This window comes from Amyelois transitella, chromosome 14 (assembly GCF_032362555.1).
Source record: "Amyelois transitella isolate CPQ chromosome 14, ilAmyTran1.1, whole genome shotgun sequence".
Taxonomy (NCBI): domain Eukaryota; kingdom Metazoa; phylum Arthropoda; class Insecta; order Lepidoptera; family Pyralidae; genus Amyelois; species Amyelois transitella.
Genome location: NC_083517.1, coordinates 9,668,400 through 9,693,300, shown reverse-complemented (window position 1 = coordinate 9,693,300; position 24,901 = coordinate 9,668,400). Strand labels below are relative to the sequence as shown.

The 24,901-nt window shown below is 35.2% G+C and overlaps 3 protein-coding genes across 3 annotated transcripts in view; all 3 read left to right on the top strand.

Moving 5' to 3' along the window:
- Window positions 1–24,901, top strand: part of LOC106132326 (STE20-related kinase adapter protein alpha) — a 204,459-nt gene that overhangs the window by 151,776 nt on the left and 27,782 nt on the right. The window lies entirely within an intron of this gene.
- LOC106132256 (uncharacterized) lies at window positions 9–1,050 on the top strand. The gene has a single exon (XM_060947717.1). It carries the CDS (start codon window positions 112–114, stop codon window positions 772–774), a length of 663 nt encoding a protein of 220 aa, XP_060803700.1. The 5' UTR covers window positions 9–111; the 3' UTR covers window positions 775–1,050.
- Window positions 4,294–24,901, top strand: part of LOC106132258 (protein dachsous) — a 309,280-nt gene continuing 288,672 nt past the window's right edge. Inside the window, exons 1-2 of the mRNA XM_060947718.1 lie at window positions 4,294–4,490; window positions 17,386–19,132. Coding sequence (XP_060803701.1) covers window positions 17,429–19,132 — 1,704 coding nt within the window. The 5' untranslated portion in view covers window positions 4,294–4,490; window positions 17,386–17,428. The remainder of the gene's footprint in view (window positions 4,491–17,385; window positions 19,133–24,901) is intronic.

Below are 24,901 nucleotides of genomic sequence, written 5' to 3'. Positions count from 1 at the left end.
TGTCTTTCTTATCTGTGCCACAAAAATGTCAAATAAAAAATAAATAAAGAGATATTTATTTTGCTCATCGTGTTTTTAGGAAATATTTTTATACATGACAGAAATATTATAATGTTTAGTCAACCGCCTGAAATCGAGCATCACAAAATCAATAGACCACCCCACAAAAAACGGAACAAACGAAAAAAGAAAAATAACCATAACAAAAATCATTTCAAGAAGAGACAGGTGAAAATTGGTTGTTCAATGTCTAACTGGGCGGAGAATTTTGCTGTGGCTGCGACTTGGCAGCTAAAGCATCAAGTTGCTTACTGGAAAGCGCGTGCAAAATCTCTTGAATATGAGAATAGTGTGCTCCATGATATCATTCGTAAAAGATATGGTGAGGGCAGTGTTGCGCACCAAACTGAATCTGATTCAGAGAGTGTAGAGGAGCATAACTTATCTGAAGAAGCTGAAGAGTGTGAAGAAGAAGGAGAGGATTTTGAGGTTAGCGAAGAGTTTATTCAGTTTTTAAGAGAAAATGCTAAGTACAAAGAAGATGCTAGGTTGGAACGTGAAAGGTTGAAAGCATTGCAAGAAGGCAGTAATGATAAAACTATGGAAGAAGCAGCGGAGACTGCAGAAGATCGACAGAGAAATTGGGAACAGTTATATGGAGAAGGCTGGCAGCGGATCTCAACATTAGAAATGTCATTGAATTCACATTTTATCAATGAAAGTGATAAACTGAAACCTGTATATTGGCCTAATATTCCATTAAATTTGAGTTGATTTTTACACATTGATTAAATAAAAACTTTGCTTGCATGCTGTCGAGATCACAATTTGTAGACTTGTAAGCATTGTTTAAGTTGTTGATTGTTAATGCATGGTGTCTTTCTTTTATTAATGTTAAAAAAGTTGTAACGGCACACCTTGTTTTATAATGTGTGATGATCATTTTATGAATTATGATTTTTACACAATTACCAAGGTGCTAATAGTTAAAAGCATTATTTTACCCTCTTGATTATCATTTATATATATGGCTTACTTTGAAGCAGGTGATTAATTAATGGTAAAATGAATCTTTAAAATATCACACTGTGATTGTCATTTAACAGAAACATTTCTCCGAGGCACATGGTCATCATTTTATAATTTATTATTAATTCATAATTGTAACACAGTCATAATTTTTATAATATATAAGTATTGTAAATATAGTGCAAGAGTTTCTTACTTAATACTTACAATTTGTTTTATTCCTTTATTGTATTTTCTACTAAAGATAGCATGTATTTGTGTGCGTGTAAAATATCACATAACACAACACAATCATATCATACATAAATAAATAAATAAATAAATCTTAAAGGGGTTAACAGAGCCAATAGTCACAAGTTTGAAGGTTATGTTTAGCTTAGTAATGAAATTGGAATTCAGTGATAGTGCTAGATCTAAACCCATAACCTAAAATACTACATTATTTTGACTTAGTGATATCATAGAATGCCGTGTGGTTTTCGGCACTTTACAACCACCATCTTACCCATGATGAGATGACGTAAAAGTCGGCTAAGAGAAAGGCTTATAAACTAGGTACTTCTCTTGTAGGCGATGGGCTAGCAACCTGTCACTACATATTTGAATCTCAATTCTATCATGAAGCCATTCAGCTGAATATGGCCTTTCAGTTTTTCAAGACTGTTGGCTCTGTCTATCCCGCATGGGCCATAGATGGGACTTTTATGTACTTACATATATAGTGATGGAATAGGAGTTGAGCCCTAGATAATGACTAAAAAGAATACGTGGTATGAAATGTTATCACAAACCACACGGCTTATATTTTTGTAAGCTATACTTACATAGTATTTAAATAAAATAAATAAAGTCTTAAAGTGCGAGTAATTGAGATAATGATTGAAGTAATAGAGTTAAGTGGGGATGCTAAAAGAAATGGAGTGCTATGAGACAGCAAAATTGTACTTCGGAGCTTAATCTGTGCTTATAAAGCACGAAATAAAAGCTCCATTGCCACGGGCAAAAGTGGTCGTGGTACAGACACCTGTAAGAAATCGTGACATGATTTTAATGCAAATTAAAACCATACGGGATCATGTAGCTTTGCAGGCGAATGTACATTCATCAATACTGTGCTAGAGAGGTTACTACTAGGGCTTCCAATCCCGCAGCCTGAATTCAATCTCGGTATTTGCGGGACTACAAATTTTAAATCCCGCGGGATCTCGGTATTTGTGGGATCCCGCATATTGAAAATATTCATATATAAATAAGGCAAATAAATCAATGAGTTAATCAACTAACTCCGCATTTTATTTATCTAAATATCATTATAAGTATGATATTAATAAAATTACACCGTTTATTCTTCACAAATACAGCAACAAATACTGAAAAAACATGAAATCTATCTTCTTCATAAAATACACCAAAAAAATAAAATATCAATTAAAAAAACAAATTTGTTTAATACACATTCATGATTTGCGTCGGGTGTAAAAATTTCAGTTTTCGTAAACAAACGTGACATAAGTATTCCGTCTTAGGAGGAGACGGAACCAATAATCTTGTGAAGAATGGAAGGTCATATTCAGCCGTATGGCTTAGTGATGGAGTCGACATTCAAATAGTGGCAGGTTGCTAGCCCCATTGCCTAAAAGAAGAATCCCAAGAGCATTTTAGAGCCAGATAGCTGAACGTGGCATTTCAGTCTTTTCAAAACCGTTGGCTCTGTCTACCCCCTGCAGGTGATATAGACGTGATTATATGTATGTGTATGAACTTATTAGGAGGAGTGGACATGCAACGTGGTATGTATCGAACGTGTTGTAATTCCATACTTGCATTCATAATGGCATTGGTATGTGAATTTATCGATATTTACGACGGCCTCTGTGGCGCAGCGGTAGTACGCTTGTCTGTGACACCGGAGATCCCGGGTTCGAATCCCGGGTAGGGCATGATGAGAAACGAACTTTTCTGATTGGCCTGGGTCTTGGATGTTTATCTATATAGGTATTTATTATAAAAAATATAGTATCGTTGAGTTGGTATCTCGAAACTTCGAGGCTAACTCAATCTGTGTTATTTGTCCCGTATATACATATTTATTTATTTATATCCTGTTCCGATTCGTCCGATTTCCTTACTAATATTATTAATGCGAAAGTAACTCGTTTATCGGTCTGAACCGATTTTGATGAAATCTGGTACAGGGATTGACTCAACCCTGAGGAAGAACAAAGGCTACGTTTTATTGAAGGAAGCCTTCTAAGGAAGAAAAATAAGTGGAGAAAACCACGCAGACAAAATCGCGGGCAGCTAGTACTCTATACATATATCTCTCTCGATGACAATTGTTCAATAATCGTCAACATTATAGCAAAACTGGTAAAGGGTCAGGTCAAAAGTACCCGAAACCGCCGAGCGTGCATGAAGAGAGTTATGATTGTGGATGAAGCGAAGGAAGTATGCAGAGATCGTGGCAAGTGGAAAGATGTAGTCTCTGCCTATCCCTCCGGGAAAGAGGCGTGATTTTATGTATGTATGTATTATAGCAAAAAGAGCATGCGTCCCTGTTCTGTGCAGCAGCCTCCAAAGTATAGATAGCATTGATGATTGCCTACTTTCTTTATTGACGATAGTACCGGAAGAATAAGATACATACTTACATGTAATCATGTCTATGTTCCTTGCGGGGTAGACAGACCGAACAGTTTTGAAAAGACTGAAAGGCCACGTTCAGATGTAGGTATGGCATACTGATGGCATTGAAATTCAAATAGTAACAGCTTGTTGGCACATCGCTTACAAATAGAATCCCAAGCTTATTTAAGCTCCTTTAGTTACTTTTTACTACATTCATGGGAAATATATAGAGTATGGTCCTATTTGAAATAAGCGGGAACCACAAGGTACTTCTTATAAGAAGATACTTTCCACCTCAGATCTCTTTGTTCGGAACTTATTAGACTATAAAATATCATAAATCTAAATTCTACTATTTCACTTTCCCCGATCCTCCCACGAAGGACCAATTCAATATGGCGGCAACACACGCATCTTCCCGCTGTTATCATTCTTATCCGAGATCAAGACGAATTTCGAAAACGTCACATCCTCCTGTGCCCGAGAATTGGCGTTCGAACGGTATGCCAGCGTGCAACCTGTTTTCAAAAGATCGCCCCCCCTAACCTTACCCCTAAGAGTAGTGCCTTCTCTAGATCCGTGTCGAGCGGACGTGCGCGCGCGTTCAATTCCTTTACCAACATAAACTAACTAATCTTTCAGTGTGTAGTGCTTATAATTACATTAATTTGTGTTATAGTGAATATAGGATTGCAGTGTTGTGTATTATAAGTAATAATTCGTGTACTGTGTCACATATTGTTGGTTGGAAGCGTCTTGCGTTTTTCTGTATATAAAACGAGAATTGATTATGTTTGTGAACGAAATTGTGTTGTGTTGAAAAGATTTTGGAGGTTTGTACATTTCTTATATGTTCGTTTCTTGGTGATAGGCGCCTTTAAAATCGGTAGGATGAAACAGTTAAAAAAATATGTTAAACAGTGCAAGTTTACAAAGAATCATTTTAAATTAGTAGATATAATTTGACATTTTATATAAGAAAATGTTAGAAAATTTATATCAAGAAAGTTTATCTAAGTTTAGAACTAAAAGTTTGTAGAAAATGCCAAACGTTTGATCCAAATAGGAATGTTTGCGCCAACGTGGTCGCCGCTAGTCAAGGTGGAATAAGTTGTACTAGCAGTGTTGAGTTTTATATTTAACTAGTTACGCCCCGGGGCTTGGCTCCAGTGGGAATTAAGTGGGAATTAAAGTACCCTATCTGTTATTCCAGGTTATCTGTCATTCCGCGTAAAATACCCCTAAATTCAATTAAATCCGTTCAGTACATTTTGCGTGTATGAGTTACAAAAATAGATATCTACCTTTTAAACTCTCGCTTTAATAATATAAGTAGAATTTTCATAAAACAACAGATAATTTTTAAGAAACGAATTAAGTTTCTTCCCGCGTAGAATAGTTTTACATACATATGTACATACATAAAATCACGCCTCTTTCACGGAGGGGTAGGCAGAGACTACCTCTTTCCACTTGCCACGATTAAGTGTGTTTTTAGGACGATAATTTGTATTGTGTGGTTTCCAGCACTTTAGAATATAACCATTCCATATGTTTCCTATGTATGTCGTAAAAGGCGACTAAGGGGTAGGCTTATAAACATAGGATTCCTCTTGTAGGCGATGGGATAGCAACCTCTATTCGAATCTCAATTTCATCATATAGCCATACAGCTGAACGTGGCCTTTCAATCTTTTCAAGACTGTTGGCTCTGTCTACGCCGCATGCGATATAGACGTGATTATACATACATATATATTAGGGTGTCCCTTATATGACAAAAAAAAATTTTTTTTGGAATTTTGAAATGCATACCCTCTATATTTTTTACTAATGCTATAAGATACTTAAATATAAAATTTTATCAATCTAGCATAACTGCAACCAGTGCCGACCGAGCTTCAAAGTTTAGTAAAAAACGTGTTTCCTTCTAAAATTTCGGTCTGCTGTAAAATCACTATAAATGCAATGGATGAAGTGAATGAAAATAAAAAATAAATTAATAGAACATGAATCTTTAATTAAAAACATAAATTAATAACAATCACTCAGGGTAACTTCATTTTAGAGTAGTTTTTTTACAGTCCGGATACAATTTTCTATGTTCCTGGACACAGCGCAGTAAGAACTGTTATTGTTCTTCTTCAACCGTGATAAGTCCGTTATAATCTTGCAATTATTTAACAGCCCTTTCAGCAGCTATCATTTACAACTCTCAAATAACTTTTTTTAGCTTCCAGAAAAGCAGAATTGTTATTCCAAGAAGATGCAACTTTCTTTAGAAAACTGTTGTCGATCTGCAGTCGCGATAAAAATTGTGTGCTCTTTTCCGATACGAAATCATCCAGTGTTTTGTCTGAAAAAAGTAGAAATAAGTAAAATAAAAAAATCAACAACAATTAAAAAAAATAACAAAATGTTTATTTAAATTACAAAATAACTTTTGAGTCAGTTTTTCCTTCGACGGGTCATAGCGTTTGCTAAAATCTGAGTTTTTGTCCTTGTTGAAGTTGGCAATAATTTTCTTCTTAGTTTGGTTATAAACTTCATCATCACATAGTAAAGAATGACTGTCTCTTCACATAAATACTACAAGTGATGGCTGGACTTGCTTAAAGCTTAAGATGTTGTTGCGTCAACGTTTTCGTACTCTTTTAACATGTGCTTTGGGCGCCACTGTAAGTACATTTGAACATCCGGCAAGCTGAGTATAGGAATCAAGATCTGTTCTTCGTCTGAATCTCCTAGACTTTCTAAGGAATTTATGGTGGAAGTAGATGCAACAACTAGTGATTCTCTTTGTCTTACAATTCTTGCCTCTTCTTCCAATCGTCGTTGTCCAGATCTTCCTTTTTTTTCCGCCAATTTTTTATCTACACCACCTAAGCATCCCGGGTCCTGGAACTCTCTGTTTCATTAAAAAATATTTATGTCCCTCTATTTTCATTCTCTTAAAAGCATCAGCATATCAAACAAATTATCAAGCTTAATTTCGAATTGCTCTCACGGCTCTGAAACGTTACCTGAGTTTTCTTACAATTTTTTTGCAACTTTCTCCAAACATGATACTGATGATGATGTTTCTTCACGCAGTTCGGAAATACCCTTGTTAGAATTCTTGCATTTTCCCACTATATGATGCACTCTTTAATCTCAAAATTTGCAATATCACTAACAGTCAATTTAACCTAACGAATATTGTAAAATAGGACTGTGAGAACTCTTGTCGATTAAATGGTAATTTTGCACCATTTATTTGGTAGCTAGGCAATCCGATAAGAAAAATATTTTGTTTATCACCAGTTATTCCACCGACATATTAAGCCCTAAAAATGGAGCACTAATAGTTTTAAAAAATTACTTAGGAAATGGCAAATAAAACTGGTAGTTACAAGTCACAGCGCAGTACGTTGCGCAACTTGTATAGAAAAGTTTAAATAGCAAGTCGGCACGGGTTATCGTTTATAAATTGAACTAATATTTTTTTCTAGACAATATAGGGTTATTACGAAACTTTTAAGAAGGTATGCGTAAAAAAATATCGAACTTGAAATTTAAGGGACACCCTAATATATATGTAATCAGTATTTTTAAGGTCAAATGGGTATTTATTTTAAAAATTAGACAAAGATAAAAAATACCTTAAGTATCAATTAGATACTAAAAAAAATCGAAATAGCATTTAAGTGCTTAAAGTATTTATTTATTAGATACGTAAGCTACCTTTAAAGAAATCGTAAACCGCCCTCGGAAAGTTATATTTTAGTACGTTTCTTATAAAACATATTAACTATTAAACAATGCATTTATGGATGTATGATCTTCAGTGACAGCTGAGTTTAATACAACTGTATAAATACACTTTACTACCTTATTTGAAGGAATTAATCGATGATAATTATCAGCTGGATTCGATAGAAATATAAAATAGAACGGTTTCGATAGAAAACACTGCTAGTAACTATTATTCTTTTTTAAAAGCTTTTTTTTTTGGATATAGAAAAAATTGTATGTTCAAACATTGTTAAATACTTATATCACTTAAAACAGACAAAATTTTATTATTTTTCAGACAGATTTCATCATTCACTTAAATGTAAAATCTTGAAAACAAAATGTATCGAAATGTATGCTATGAACTTTCTGATACAGGCATATTTTGCTTAAGATAAAATTATTTGTAAAGAGATGGAGTTGTCCTATTATTTTTTCTATTTGTGCCGGGAACCACACGGCACAATTTTTTTTACAATCATACAGACAGAGAAATTCCTAAAATCTCATTTTTGGCGTCTGTGGGTCATGTCATGTATATCATATAGATCTCCCATATTGATTTTTGCCACCAGATATTGTATAATTGATAAGTTACAATTTTACTATTTATAAATAACTAGCCGCCCGCGACTTCGTCCGCATGGAAACCCTATCAATCCCGCGGGAACTTCGGGATAAAATTAGCCTATATCTTATTCTGGATCTTCAGCTACCTACATACCAAATTTCTTCGTAATCGGTTCAGTAATTTTTGCGTGAATGAGTAACAAACATCCATACTGACATACTCACAAACTTTCGCATTTATAATATTAGTAGGATACAGTTATTAAACGCGCACGTAACGTACTTACCTTTCAATATGTTATCACGGCTGTTTCGAATCATGTTACAAAATCAGTTAAAGTTACAATTTTATTATATAAATAGATGATAATTTCTAAGTACGGTTTGTTAAGTGATGATAAACATCATGAAGAAACCTGTACATTCAGCCAACTGGAAGTTAGACTGGAATTGCTTCGTATTCATTACAAATCCATTCTATAGTCCACATCTTTAGTTATTAAAATATAGTTTAACAATCTTGATAATGATTTTTTGTTGATAAATACAAACATACATACATTTTACAATTCATTTATAGCTATGAAGAGAAATGGAAAAAGAAATAACACATATTATAATGAGTCTCTTTAAATATTAACCATGTTATTATTTAGAGATGTATTTTTTAATAAAAGACAATAGGTTACACCTTTGATTCAGTATCCAAAAAAAAATTGACCTTCGTTCCCTCTCTATAGAGGACACAACGTCTCGTGGCTAAAAAAAATAGAATGTTGATATTGCCTGCATTTTGAAGATTGTTTAATTATTTTAATGTGTCAAATAAAACCGATATAGAAATACAAAAAAAAAAAAATATTAGAACACAGAAATGTACTCTGCAAATATATATTTTGTCAAATTAAATGAAGTTTCTCATTCAAATTTAATTAAAGTATTTTCGTGAACTGTTAATAAATTTGAAGTCTTAACAAATGTTATCTTGTCGATCTCCAATCGTTTTTAAAAGGTTTTATATTGCAATAAGAAAGAAAGAAATATAATTTATTACGACATTCAGAATTTACACAAATATTCTCTTTGGTTTGGTGGCCGTGTGGTTCCCGGCACCAATACAAAAAAGAATAGGACCACTCCATCTCTTTCCCATGGATGTCGTAAAAGGCGACTAAGGGATAGGCTTACAAACTTGAGATTCTTTTTTTAGGCGATAGGCTAGCAACTTGTCACTATTCGAATCTCAATTCTATCTTAAAGCCAAATAGCTGAACGTGGCCTATCAGTCCGCTCAGGACTGTTGGCTCTGTCTACCCCGCAAGGGATATAGACGTGATTATATGTATGTATGTATGTATGTATAAATATGTAGAACTATTATTTAACAGGTCTTATATCAGCTCCTGGCTAAGATACGCTAAACACGCTAAGCACTGATTTCAGAGAGAACCCTATTGTGGCATCAAGGACAATATAACACATACAGACACAGAAAATAAATAAATAGATAAGCTCGCACGGCTAACATTTTTGAGAATTAAAAAATTAATAAATATGATATTTATTTTTCACATTTTTTAAATGCAGACTTAGGTTAGAGCATATCATATACCAGGGTATTTTTTATTCAGGTTATATTGTGTTTTTTCATGTCACCAAATAATATAACATATATATATTTATGTTTTTTTGCGGCTAACTCAATCTGTTTACTTTGTAATATATATTTAATTTAGACATTTCCACGAAAACGAAGCCTCAAGCAAAAACTGATTTCTCATTTTAGACATACTTACATATCAGACACACTTTATAGTACATGCGATACTAAGACTTATACGCATTTAACAACATAAATAAGACTTGCCTTTGTACAAACTTTTTCTTTTTCGCTTGTTTTTCATAAATATATCAATAAATAAACTTACGGAATTCATAAAACCATCATAAATAGCGTAAATGAATTCAGTACATCAAAATTTATCTATCGAATTGATCGCTAATATTTCTAAATCCACTTTACAACCGGTTGCTTCTTCGGATTAACGGTATTTTCGCTAATTTCCCCGCCGAGTAATCATCCGCTACGTATTAAGATAAAAATGGCGCCTAATAGTTTTGGCGGGAAAAAATTAGCCTATAAATGACCGGAGCGAAAAATAAATTTAGGAGGCGTCGCTGGCCGAGCGGTAAAGAAGCGCGATGAAAACAATTAAATCTTCCGCAGTCATTATCAATGATTTTTCTGTATTTCTTAATTATTTACATTTGTTGAGTGCGAACGGATTTTTTAAAGTAATTATTATACCTTAAACTTGCCATGCCATGATTAATAAAATACGTCCGTTTTGTTTTGCTTGCAAAGAGAAAATGAATTACATACATATAATCACGTCTTTATTCTTTACGGGGTAGGCAGAGCCGATATTTTCGAGAAGACCGTCAGTGCTATGGTTTTATTAGAATTGCGATTTAAATAGTGACAGGTTGCTAGCCCATCGCCTAAAAGAGAAATCTCAAGTATGTTATAGTATTTTATGTTTAGGGTGGAATTTTATTTGGTTACACAATAGAACGACACAAAGACTAGACTTTAATTCATTCATTCATTAATCACGTCTTTTATCCCTTTCGGGGTAAACAGAGCCAGCAGTCTTGAAAGACTGATAGGCCACGTGCAGTTTAATGTTAGAATTGTATTACCTATCTTGTATAGAATTTAGTTCCTTGAGATATACTAAAAATATTTCAACTTGTATTCCACCTTGATTGATTTAAAAATGTTCGTGAGGCGGTACTGAACACAAACAGTTTAAACAAATACTTTGTAGACAAGTGCTGCCTTTGTGTAACCCCGCTTCATCCCTGTTCCCTGCGCCTGCGCAGGTAGAAATATAGTAAAAAAAACACACAGTCTCATCCGCGGAGATAAGAAAAAGTGGGATGTGGAATGAATATTTCACATTTTTTATATTAGTTGATTTTTACCCTGGACTTTGTTGTGGCAAAATGAAAATATATATTTACAATATTTTACCTAATAGTAAATAATATTTTATGGCCTCACGGCAAACACAGTCAAGTTTTATAATCCTAAAATATTCAGTTGAAATACATTTAGCGTAAGTTAGAAAAAGCCAGAAATCTTCTTTTATGTGTCAATTTTATTTTATCTGTAGTTATATCTTCAGTGTGTATTTAAAATAAAATATAAATTGATGACAAAATAAACTATTTTCGTGTTACTATAAAATTCCAGTGCAATAGATACAGAGTTTCATAACGTAATTTACATGAAAATAACATATGAATTGAAAACAAAATGAATCATTCAAAACATTATGACGAACGCCAAGTATTGACGAGCGATCATCTCACCACGATATGCATGACAAAGGGCCTGCGCATGAGTTTTAAAACCGCCATTGTTGGGTTATGTAGTTTTCGTGCGCGCGCAAACCAAGTGATCGAGGAGCGCTTGATAAATCGTTGAGATAACGTTCGCATATTGAGGAATATTTAAATTAATATCATAATATACTTTACACACTGATCACGGTATTGTTCCTCACAGGGACAGACAGATCTGATCGATCCCACTTCTGATTGGGAATTTATTAAACTCTTAAACTATATCAAGGCTTCTACCTTGATGTTGGCTTAATCTTGCTTACCACCAGGTTCAAACGCACTGAAACTTTCAATAAAAATATCTACTTACATATTTTTTTTTTCAATCTCAGAAAAGGAAATTCAAATTCAAATTCATCAGTTGACCTATACAGTTACTGCTTATAAAAAGGTACAATATGAACCCTGTTGGGCATCACAATTTTAATTAACTTGGTTTCATTTTTTTGGGCGATGGGTTAACTAGCAACCTAATTATTTGGAATCTCAATTAGATAATTAAGCTAAACAGTTGAACGTTGCCTTTTCAGTCTTTTATTCATTTATTTATAACTAGCTGTGCCCGCGACTTCGTCCGCGTAGAATAGTTATTTTGTGCATCATTGAAGCCCTCAAAGAGGAATAATTTTCCCCGTTTTTCACATTTTTCATTATTTCTTCGCTCCTAATAGTTGCAGCGTGATAATAAATAGCCTAAAGCCTTCCTCGATAAATGGTCTATTAGACACAAAAAGAATTTTTAAATTGGAACCAGTAATTCCTGAGATTAGCGCGTTCAAACAAACAAACAAATTCTTCAGCTTTATAATATTAGTATAGATTATGCAAAAAAATTGATGTACCTACGTGAGTGCGTGTTTGAGGATACTATTCAATCACGAAAATTCTACTGGATGGATTTTGATGAAACTTACGTACACGCTCAGCTGTTAAAAAACAAATAAATTCTAAAGACAAAAAAAGGAAATTATAATAATGGAAAGTTAGAGTATCTCTTTGTATACAACATTTGCTGTCTTGCCCATTGGAGACATCACAAATAAACTGTCACAGCTGGTGACCCGCGGAAAGCGACGTAGAGCTGTCCGTGTGAGAAGCAATTCGTTCTGAGGTCGACTCCGGCTGCTCCAAGCGTTTGACCTTGCAATTTGTTAATCGTCATACAAACATACAGACAGACAGACGGACAGACAGACAGACAAAAATTCTAAAAAAAATTGTATTGGCTTCTATTGACCCTAAAAAGACCCCTTATAATTTTTTTTTTCTTTAATATCTTCAATGTACAGACAAAGTTCAGTTACAGTTTTATTATATGTATGGATGGATAATATTGTTATGAAGCGAAAATGTATTGTGAGGGCAATGTTAAAATATTAAGGGTTTTGAAAAAATCTCTAAGTGAATCTATTTGTTTTAAGCCGTAGATAGCTCGAATTGCCCTTTTTTTTGTAAACTATAATAATACTTTTAATTCTCATGTGGCGCCATCTCGTATCGGGTAGTCAAAAAATAAATATCTAAACCACGGGAACTAAATCAATGGTGAAACGGTAAGTACTGGCGTTACTACATTGTGTGTTATTGCTGCTAATCTTGAGCGATGCATTGTCGCCGATGCGGGGCGCGTCAAACTACCTACATAAAAAAAAATCTTCTCAAAGATGTGGTGAAACGGTAAGTACTGTCGAAACTAAAGCAATGAAAAAAAGAATTTCTAATAAATTGAAAATTTTGTCAGCGGCTACAATCGTGTTATTTCTTAAATTCTCATGAGGCGCCATCTCGTATCGGGTGGGAAAAAAAATAAATATCTAAACCACGGGAACTTAATCAAAATAACAAAGCATAATGAATTAAATCAATAAAATGCTATTTTTTTAATCATCATTATAAATATGATAATTAATTATTTATAGCTTTTTATATCGATTCAAAAATGACGAATTTCAATACAAACTTGCACCCCCTATTTCATCCCCTTGGGATAGAATTTCAGGATAAAAAGTAGCCTATATTCTAATCCAGGTTAATAGCTATATCTGTGCCGAATTTCGTTCAAATCCGTTCGGTAGATTTTGCGTGATGCGCGTACAAACATACAGACAGACAGACGGACAGACAGACAGACAGACAGACAGACAAAAATTCTAAAAAAAATTGTTTTGGCTTCTATTGACCCTAAAAAGACCCCTTATAATTTTTTTTCTTAAATATCTTCAATGTACAGACAAAGTTCAGTTACAGTTTTATTATATGTATATGGAAATAAATATCTAAACCACGGGAACTAAATCAATGGTGAAACGGTAAGTACTGGCGTTACTACATTGTGTGTTATTGCTGCTAATCTTGAGCGATGCATTGTCGCCGATGCGGGGCGCGTCAAACTACCTACATAAAAAAAAATCTTCTCAAAGATGTGGTGAAACGGTAAGTACTGTCGAAACTAAAGCAATGAAAAAAAGAATTTCTAATAAATTGAAAATTTTGTCAGCGGCTACAATCGTGTTATTTCTTAAATTCTCATGAGGCGCCATCTCGTATCGGGTGGGAAAAAAAATAAATATCTAAACCACGGGAACTTAATCAAAATAACAAAGCATAATGAATTAAATCAATAAAATGCTATTTTTTTAATCATCATTATAAATATGATAATTAATTATTTATAGCTTTTTATATCGATTCAAAAATGACGAATTTCAATACAAACTTGCACCCCCTATTTCATCCCCTTGGGATAGAATTTCAGGATAAAAAGTAGCCTATATTCTAATCCAGGTTAATAGCTATATCTGTGCCGAATTTCGTTCAAATCCGTTCGGTAGATTTTGCGTGATGCGCGTACAAACATACAGACAGACAGACGGACAGACAGACAGACAGACAGACAGACAAAAATTCTAAAAAAAATTGTTTTGGCTTCTATTGACCCTAAAAAGACCCCTTATAATTTTTTTTCTTAAATATCTTCAATGTACAGACAAAGTTCAGTTACAGTTTTATTATATGTATGGATTTCATTGCATTACAACGTGCTTCAAAATAATTTTCGAGACTGTTGGCTCTATCTACCCCGTAAGGAATAAAAACGTGATTATATGTATTTTGAGGATGTTTCTCAATCTTTCTTTTTTCCACTTTGTCGGGTATCTTTGTGTACTTTTTTGCAAATTCTCCTCTATTATGGTGTCATAAAGTCTCATGCAGAGTAACTTGATATGTGGTTGACTGTACTCATTACCTCATATCATCTTTAGCCAAACGTCAGTATTAGGTTTAACAAAAGGATAAGGTTATTAATATCTATCAATGTACCAGCGGAAATAGTTGAAAATATTTTGTTTTATAGCAATGAGATTGGGTTATATTTCTTGATGGTCGATTCAAATAACTCTGCTGAGATGAAGATTAATTTTGCCAAGCGAAATCCCTGAGAATCTCCCCCAAACACATGTCTCGTGTGAACAAAAACGTGAACATATCTTGAATTTCTGAAATCTCGTTGAGGGCCGCTATAATTCATTGGGGCGGAAAAAGTAAAGACGCCGAGTGAGGCTCGTGACTACTAGACTTTATCTTTTACGGGGTAGAGCTTATAGTCAAAAGATTCAAAAGCTATGTACCTATATAACCTTTGAATCATATCATACATATATATATTCACGTCTTTATCCCTTGCGAGGTAGACAGAGCCAACAGTTTTAAAAAGACTGAAAGGCCACGTTCAGCTGTTTGGCTGCCCGCTCCGGCTTCGCACGGGTAGAATTATTGATTTTTTACAAAATTTCTTAGTATTATAATGGTTAATTAAAAAAATATATATCCTACATATGTTAGAACGTGGCATTTTAGTATATGCATACAAAATATCATTCGAATTGGTCCATCGGTTCAGCTGTGAAAGTGGAACAGACGGATAGACTTTATCATTTATAATATTTGTAAGGTATTCTACGAGTATGATGTGATCATTGATCGCCCCATTGACTTAGTGGAAGTCTCCGTCGCTCCGTCTTTCTTTTTGCTTTGTCCGAGGGCGCGCATAGTTAGCATCGGGCGCAAAATTTGGAATTTTTGATGTTGCCGCGCGACGCACGCGCACATCGGCCGCTAATTCGGTTAGAAAACCAGTTTTTCACCAGTCACATTTGGTATCAAAATTTAACAATTATAGAATTGTTCCGTTTTTAAATTTAATTTTGCGCGCCGGCAAAATTATAATTTGTTATTATGCACTTAAAATTTTTCATTGTTGGCGTGTATTGGAACTGTATTAGCATACATATTCACGTCTTTATCCCTTGCGGGGGAGACAGAGCCAACAGTCTTGAAAGGACTGATAGACCACGTTCAGCTGTTTGGCTTAATGATAATTAAAACTGTTTAATATTTCTTCACATTTTTTTTAAAAGAAGAAATACTTTGACTTTTTGTCCAACCTGTTTTACTTAATATTTAAATTAAAACTGATTATCGGCAATATCTCACGACCTAATTTTATGACCAAATAGATTTAGGAATTGAAACTCGTTCATGTGAATTTTAAATACGAAAAGAACATTCCATGAACAATATATTTTTTTATAATGTTAGCAGAGGCATTTGGGTAAGAAGAACTATAAACATCCAAATATTAAAATATTGGCGGTAAAGTTAGTAACCTATTTATTCCTAATCAGCGGATCTTTAACTAAAGGCCAATACCATAACTTCGAAAAACGATTCGAGTATTATTTTAATTACTCTTTAGTTGCTATTGAGCATAGGTATTGGTAATAAGAACAATATGTTTTTGTTTTTGTACTTTCAATAAAAATATATTTTTCTTAACGACTATTTATCCTATTGTGCGATAAAGTCCCAAGAATTACATAATGAATTTGATGCGGTTTTATTCATTGTGTCATATCCTTTTTTGTAGGAATTCATTCTCTTGCGGGGTAGACAGAGCCAACAGTCTTAAAAATACTGATAGGCCACGTTCAGGTGTTTGGCTTAATGATAGAATTGAGATTCAAATAGTGACAGGTTGCTAGCCTGTCGCCTAAAAGAAGAATTCCAAGTTTATAAGCCTATCCCATAGTCGTCTTTTACGACATCAGCGGGAACCACACGGCAACCATTACGTAATTGATATTTTAAAACTTATAAACCTGTTATATTATGGTCATACGGTATTTGCAGGGTTAATCTAGATTTAAAGTGAGGCGGGCAATAAAACTGTGTGTTTATTAGACTCGCCAACCGCCGCAGAAATATAGTACTTACATATAAATTGTAAAACATATTATGTTGTCGGCTACTTACATTTTGCAGTTGAGTAAGTGTTATGTAATTTTATTATGAGTATGTGCATTATGAATGGTCGGCGCGCGCTGTTAAAAACTGTTTTTACTTAATGTATTACTAGCATTTGTCCGTGGATTCGCTTACGTTCATAAATTTAGTTTCACATTTCCGAATAAAGGGAACAATTTCGAGATAATAACGTTAGAGGAGTTACAGTACTTGAAAATGTTACTATTATAAATAAGAATCCATAATTGATACAGGAAAAGCGATTACTTAGCTGGCATGCAATACATTTTTATAATCCCTAAGGTAGACAAACAAAATCCTCTTGATATTTTGTTACATTAATATAGACGATCTTTATACTAAAATAAATTTTTCCATTAACAATTTGATGTGCCGTGTGGTTCCCGGCACCAATACAAAAAATCATGGATGTCGTAAAAGGCGACTAAGGGATAGGCTTTTAAACTTGGGATTCTTCTTTAGGCGATGGGCCAGCAACCTGTCACTATTTGAATCTCAATTCTAACATTAAGCCAAATAGCTGAACGTGGCCATTCAGTCTTCAAGATTTTCGGCTCTGTCTACCCCGCAAGGGATATAGACGTGACTATATGTTGTACAATTTGATTAATGACAAATGATAAAGGTATCTATTTCTATTGTTCCCAGGTGTGAGTGACAATGTGCGTGCGGTGAGAACGACGGCGGCGCCATGTTGCGCGTCATAGCTTGCGTGTTGCTCGCGGCGGCGGCCGGCGAGCACGTGCGAGAGTTCAGCGTGAGGGAAAACCTCGCGGCAGGCTCCCTCGTCGCACATCTAGGCGACGAACTACCGGACGCAGCACCGCCGTACACTATAGTCCCCGTTCCGGGCAGCGCCGTCAATGACGACCTCAAAATTGACCCGCACACAGGAGAAATAAGAACCAGAATACCTCTAGACAGAGAAAATAGAGATCATTACGCGTTAGTCGCTATTCCCGCGAGTGGCGACAATATCAGAGTAGTGGTTAGAGTCACCGACGAGAATGATAACGCTCCCGTGTTCCCCACTCCGGTCATGAATGTTGAATTCTCGGAAAATACCCCAAGGGATGTAAAGAGGAAACTCAATCCTGCCAAAGATCAGGATTTAGGTATTTTTAATACTCAAAAGTATAATATTGTGTCTGGGAACACTGATAATGCTTTTAGGTTATCATCACATAGAGAGAGAGATGGGGTGTTGTATCTTGATCTACAAATCAATGGATTCCTTGATAAGGAAACGACTGATCATTACGAGTTAGTCATAGAAGCGTTAGACGGTGGTACTCCTCCGTTAAGGGGTACCATGACTGTAAATATTACTATTTTAGATGTAAATGATAACCCACCGATATTTGCTGAGAGTGCGTATTCCGCGACAATCCCAGAAAATGCGACAGTAGGGACTACAGTACTGAAAGTATTCGCTACTGATGCTGACGCAGGAGAGAACGGTCTGATAGAGTATTCTATAAATAGACGGCAAAGCGATAAAGAGAAGATGTTCAAAATTGATCCAGATACTGGAGAAATAACTGTGAATAAAGCTTTAGACTTCGAAACGAAGGAACTTCATGAATTAGTTGTCGTTGCCAGAGATAAAGGTGCACAGCCTTTAGAAACGACAGCTTTCGTCTCAATAAGAGTCACTGATGTCAACGATAACCAACCTACCATAGACGTAATATTCTTAAGCGACGATGCCACTCCTAAGATATCAGAATCGGCTCAGCTAGACGAATTCGTAGCCAGAATATCAGTTCACGATCCAGATTCTAAAACAGAATACGCGAATGTCAATGTAACATTGAGCGGAGGCGACGGGCATTTCGATTTGCGGACGCACGATAACATCATTTACTTGGTAGTTGTCGCGTTACCTTTAGATCGCGAAGCTAGATCCTCGTATACCCTGAACGTGGTGGCGACCGATAAGGGTTCTCCGCCATTGCACGCGTCGCGGATCATCAGTCTTCGGGTGACTGACGTGAACGATAACACTCCGGTTTTCGCTGAATCGGAATACAAAGCGAGCGTTCAAGAAGCCGCGTTGCCTGGAACTCCAGTAGTTCAAGTATCGGCTAGTGATGCGGATGAGGCTGAGAATTCCGAGATACGTTATAGCCTGTTGCCGACTCCGCAATCTGATTGGTTTACGATTGACGAGCGTTCTGGCCTGGTGACGACTCGGGCTAGAGTTGATTGTGAGACGAATCCGATGCCGCGTTTGACGGTGGTGGCTAGGGACCGCGGCAGTCCTCCGCTCTCGTCTACTGCCACGTTGGTGGTGACAGTGCTTGACGTGAACGACAACGAGCCGATCTTCGACCAGTCCTTCTACAATGTCACCGTGTCGGAGAACGAAGCCGTCGGCAGCTGCATTTTAAAGGTAAGATTTTGATATTTTTACAGCAATGAATTTTATAGATAAATTAATAATTGGTAAGAATGTAAGAGATAAATAAAAAAAAAGAATCAGGACAAAAAAAAAGGGACTCAAAGCCAAGAGCTGTAAGATTAATTTTAATATAAAAGTGTTTAATGACTATAACATACTCATATAAGCATGCTTGCATGAAAATTTCCACGCAATGTGACAACACATGTGTGAAAATGTCATCTCTGTTGAGCGCTGGGAAGTGGGTCAAATATTATTGCAATTTCGCAATGAATTGATGACATGCAGACGACATAAGAAAACTAAGAGTTATAGGTCGTAAATAACAAATTGATAATTCGATAATTAGCATTTTAAATTACTAACGTTATTCAATCGAAATGTCCCGCCCTTTTATTAGGTACGGATCATTAAAAACATAAATAATTTTGTTCAAGTAAAAAAATAATAATTTTGACGTGTCACGAGCTATGAAGAAAAATCTGTTTTGATCAAGTTGTATCTTGAAATTTATCTTACTTAGGTACTTCGAGATTTGTCTCACTTATAAGTCAGCATAGCAAAAAATTAAGCACAGAGTTATTATAAGTTAATTATTCCGATAGATTACAACTCTATATGTGTTATTTGCCCCATATAGACAGATAGATAAAACTCTTTATTGCACTAGAAGAGTAAAACATACAATACAACACAAAACAGATAGAGATGGTACAAAGGCGGACTTACCGCTATATAATAAATGTTGAAATATAGTATAGTAAAATGGACACGGAATGTATATCTATATATAATGCATATAAATTTAAGGCGATGGGCTAGCATCCTGTCACTATTTGAATCTCAATTCTATCATTAAGCCAAATGGCTGAGCTTGGCCGTTCAGTCTTTTCAAGACTGTTGGCTCTGTCTACCCCGCAAGGGATATAGACGTGACCATATGTATGTATGTATGTTTGCATATAAATACATACAAATACGCATATAACTGGTTACATGGCTGGGTAATTAATCAAAACTCGCAAATTGCGATGGACACGATAACTTTCTCCTAAACTTCTGATTTATTGTGCGACCGCCACCACGGATATCGGTTCTATTGCGTTCTAAAATATATTTCTAAAGTTATTGACACAGATTTTGTCTAATCAGTGCTAATGCTCATGGGAAATTAACTAATCATCATGGTTTGGTGCCGTGTGGTTCATCTTTCCTTTCCCTATGATGTCAGAAAAGGCGACTAAAGGCAGCTTTTACCATGATTCAACATGGTTTGCCTGCAAAGGTTATGGAGGTCACACGGGAGTTCTAAGTTCTTCTAGGACGCTAAATGTTGTATTCATCTATTGTGAAACCATTTGTTCAAACCTGTAACCTCCTAATCAAAAATCAAACGCCTAGACCACCGGACCAGAGGCAGTTAATCTTTCAACGTCACTAACAGCATCTAAAATATGCGTTTACAATGAGGCATTGACATTGAAAAAGACGTTGAATTCGCGCGATGCGCCTACGCAACCAAGCGGTAACCATGGCGACGCTGACGTGAAATCCAAGATGGCCGCTTATCACGTTATTAAAGATGCCTGTGTCCCGCTACTGAAAGATATAATTGAACGCATAACTTGGACGTATGCGTTTTCTTGTGTTGCATTTGCATGCACGGCATTATGCCACAGATTATGTAGAACTATATTATAGTAGTACACGTTCAGAGGTTTTACGACGCATTTTAATGTCTAGTAAATGTATCTATGGCCTTTTTTAATGTCCTATTATACTTAACAAGTACTCGCGACTTAGTTCAAGCGGATTTTAAACGCCATCTTGAACTTTGTGTAGTCATAAAAGACAAAAAAGAAGGAAATACTCAGCGGTCCACATCATTATTAATTCTATCCCTAACGGGGTAGACAGCGGCTATAGCCACAAGACTGGAGGGCTAATGATGGAATCTAAATTTGGAGATAGTACCGGGTTACGTAACGTCAATAAGTGATACGTTGTATCCAATTTTTAAAATAAATCTATTTTATCCTATTCTATTCTTGTTAATCTATTGCCGAAATGGAGAATCTTAATTACCTTTTATAATAAGCACAGGAAGTTCAAGAATGACTTACATACATATAGACACGTCTATACCCCTTGCGGGGTAGACAGACCCAATACTCATGAAAAGACTGAAAGATTGAATTGAGATTCGAATAGTGACAGGTTCCTAGTACATCGCCTACAAAAGGAACCCCAAGTTTATAAGCCTATCTAAAGTAGTTCTATTCTAAAGTGAAACTACACGGCCGAACGCGACTGTTGGTTCTGTCTATCCCGCAAGGAATATAGACGTGATTATACGTATGTATGTTCTATCCTATTTAAGTACCTATTTGTAATAATAATATTAGCAAGAAACGGTTAAATAGTGGCATACTATGTAAGTGCAATGGACGTAATATTTGAAGTAATTCAGCACTTAACCTCACTTGATGTTCGTATTTGACTATATTCGGCGGAGAATGCTTGAATGTCTAAAGCTCTAGCCTGTTTGATGATACTGGGAGCTGGCGGGTTTTTTAAATACCAAATAGTTTCTTTTTTTTTTTTTTCAAATTACGTACATACATATAATTACGTCTATATCCCTTGCGGGGTAGACAGAGCCAACAGAGTCCAGACAGAGTCTTGAAAATACTGACAGGCCGTTGACATGCTCAGCTATTTGGCTTTAAGATAGAATTGAGATTCAAATAGTGACCTTCATTCAGATAGTTGAATCCCAAATTTAAAAGCTTATCCCTAAGTCGCCTTTTACGACGAAATATGTCTTTGTACCAGTCAATTTATACTCATTCGATTTGAGGTATACAGTGTCCAGAACTTATTTTGAGTCCAAACTTTTTGTTGTATCACGTTAAATTCTTTGTTGGAACCATTGCTCTCTCTAACGCTGTATGTAAAACCGCCGCCTTATCATTGCTGCAAGATCGTGAGTGAGCACCGAATGAATTCAGGTGTCGAAAACGTTAGGCCGTGTGCATATTTGAGGGTTGAGTCGACTTATCTATACTTTAATGCTAATATTATAAAGAGGAAACATATGTTAGGAAGAGACTACATCTTTCCACTTGCCACGATCTCTGCATACTTCCTTCGCTTCATCCACATTCATAATTCTTCTTCGTCATTAGTCTCTTCCTATCCCTTCGGGAAAGAGGCGTGATTTTATGTATGTATGTAAATGTAAATATATGTTTGTAATTTTAATTATACATAAAAATGATTGACCGATTAAAATGATATTTGGCACTGAAACAGATAAAATCTAAAGCAGAAAAAAAGGTTTTTTAAAAAAAAAACAGTTTTTTATTATGTGTCTAGATTTCGTTCCCGTGGGAATTTCCAGACGGGTTTCTCGGTCTCTATGCTAAATATCATCAAAATCGGTTGGAGTTTTTTCCATATAAAAAAAATACAAACCTTTTCTAATTATGATTAGTATATATTAATCTCTCACTTCCATTATCATTCTCCAACCGTGCGTCCCGGTTGCGACCTCCGTAGGGAGAGGCTTGGGACCGATGACCACGATAAGTAGAAGTCACCGTGACCCCACTGACCCTTTTAGCAGTGCAATTTAGTAGGACTTTAGAAATAATTGCTGCAGGAAGTATAGTTTTTGCGTGTTTGTTGATTGTAAAAAAAGAAATGAAGAAATGGCATGACAGTTGCATGACAATGGCATGTTAATGAATTATGTTCATATATGGTAATAGTGATTTTTATGGATGTATGATGTCGAATGCAATAAAATTTAAATTACAAATAGACATAAAATACTTTCCCGGAAAGTAAGCAGAGACTATAATATCATTCCACTTGCCACGAACCTTGCATAGTTCTTTCGCTTCATCCATATTCACAAGTCTCTTCATGCATGTCTGGTCTTGACCTGACCTTTCGCCAGGACGTACCAAATTTGACCAAAAAAATAATATCTGTAATAGAAAATTGTAGAGTCATGTGTATAGAGCCTTAGGCCTAGATTGTTCATAGAAATCATGGGAATTTAACGGGTGACCCCGTAAAATCGCTACTAACTTGGTTTTATCAATATAATGAATGAGCTAATTTGTAAACAATAACCAACTTTAATAAATTTGGTATGTTCTTTTTTTGAATATGTTTTAGTAGTTATTGGTGATAGGGCAATAAAAAAAGTGCTGATCACAAATTACCATTAAAATAATGTTACAAAAAATTTAATGCTACAGATTTTCTCGTGACTAAGAGATTAATTCGAATTTATGTAACTTTTTAATCCTTTTTTTTCTGCCTGCGTCAATCCCGATTAAATCCTCACCTCTCTAGGAGTTCCAGTAGCGTTTTTGGCCATGTCCCTGAACTGAGTGAGTCAAGTTTTTACTCGATTTTTTTATAACTTACCATCTCAATCATTTCAGCTACTGTTAACAATCTACTAACAGTTAATCGTCAATCAACACAAACGATACTAGACAGACAATGGGTAGCTCTATAACTCAAGTTATTTGCCAATCAATACCGTGATTCTACTATCAGTAAAAAAAAAAAAAACTGTTATTAAAGAACGCCGGAGCCCCGGGCTTCTTGCACTCACAAGTTACTGTTTAATTTTCAATTTAGATCGCAATTTGCGATGCGCTCCCCAAACTCGACTTGATAGATTTATGCACGTATAGCAGAATATATTAAAAGAAATTAAAGTTTAACTTACGAGCGTTCGCAAGATAACTGTAATGAAATTGGGCGGTTTTTAACAAATTCGTTCGCATGATAAGAATAAGGTTAATTGACGATCGACTGCTTGTTTTGGCTTGATTAACAAGGTTCCTGTACAAATAAGTTAGGGTACACGGCACAGACTTGAGGTCAGAGATGTAGAAGGTTAGATTATTAAGTTATTTTAGGTAGGTACCTTAATAAATTTATGATGCTACGTTTGTATTTTAATAATTTAAGGTTAAGTCGATATTACGGTCGAGGTTACGAAGACCTTACATATAAGATACATTAAACAATTTTAAAATGCACTTTTTTTTAGAGACTGCACGTTGGTTTCCTTCTGGTTTCTCTTTAATTTGTTACTTGTGTGTGTTATTACAAAGTTGTAAAATTACACTGCCTGCACTTTTTTTTTTGGAAAGTAATATTTGTTTATTTTGTTTCATTGTACTCTATATTCTTTATTAAAAAAACTAAGATTTAATGTTTATTTTCTTGGGCGAGCCAAAAAATATTCACGGTAAATCAAATCAATCCAATACTTACACGTTAGTACTTATGCGTAATAAAGTATCACATAATACTGAATTTCATTACATAATTAATGAGTTCGCGTGTTTACGCGTAAATGGTCTGCTGAGCTTGAAAGAGAAAACAAAGAAATCGTAAGCGATCGGCAATATTTATTTGCATGCATTATGCGCTTTTTCTCTTGCTACTGGAAAGCAACAAAGTTACTAATGCTCAGTCATTACGTGTCTGGATGTCTTTGCCCGTCTGCGATGAAAAACGTAGCTGTCAAATGTTCGCGCCATTCCTCACCATTATTTTTTTTTAAATGTCAATTCGTCGGGATTGTGATTTCTTGACGGCCTGTTTTCTGCAATTTACTGATGAACAGCTTGTGTGTAGAGCCCATAAATTCATTTCGTTACATCATTAGGAATTGCGTGACTAAATACTATAAGCTAACTTGTCCTCGGGTGTTTTAGCGGTGTT

What these genes read in the sequence shown, in the direction of transcription:
- LOC106132256 (XM_060947717.1), top strand. Translation starts at nt 112, where the DNA reads ATGTTTAGTCAACCGCCTGAAATCGAGCATCACAAAATCAATAGACCA.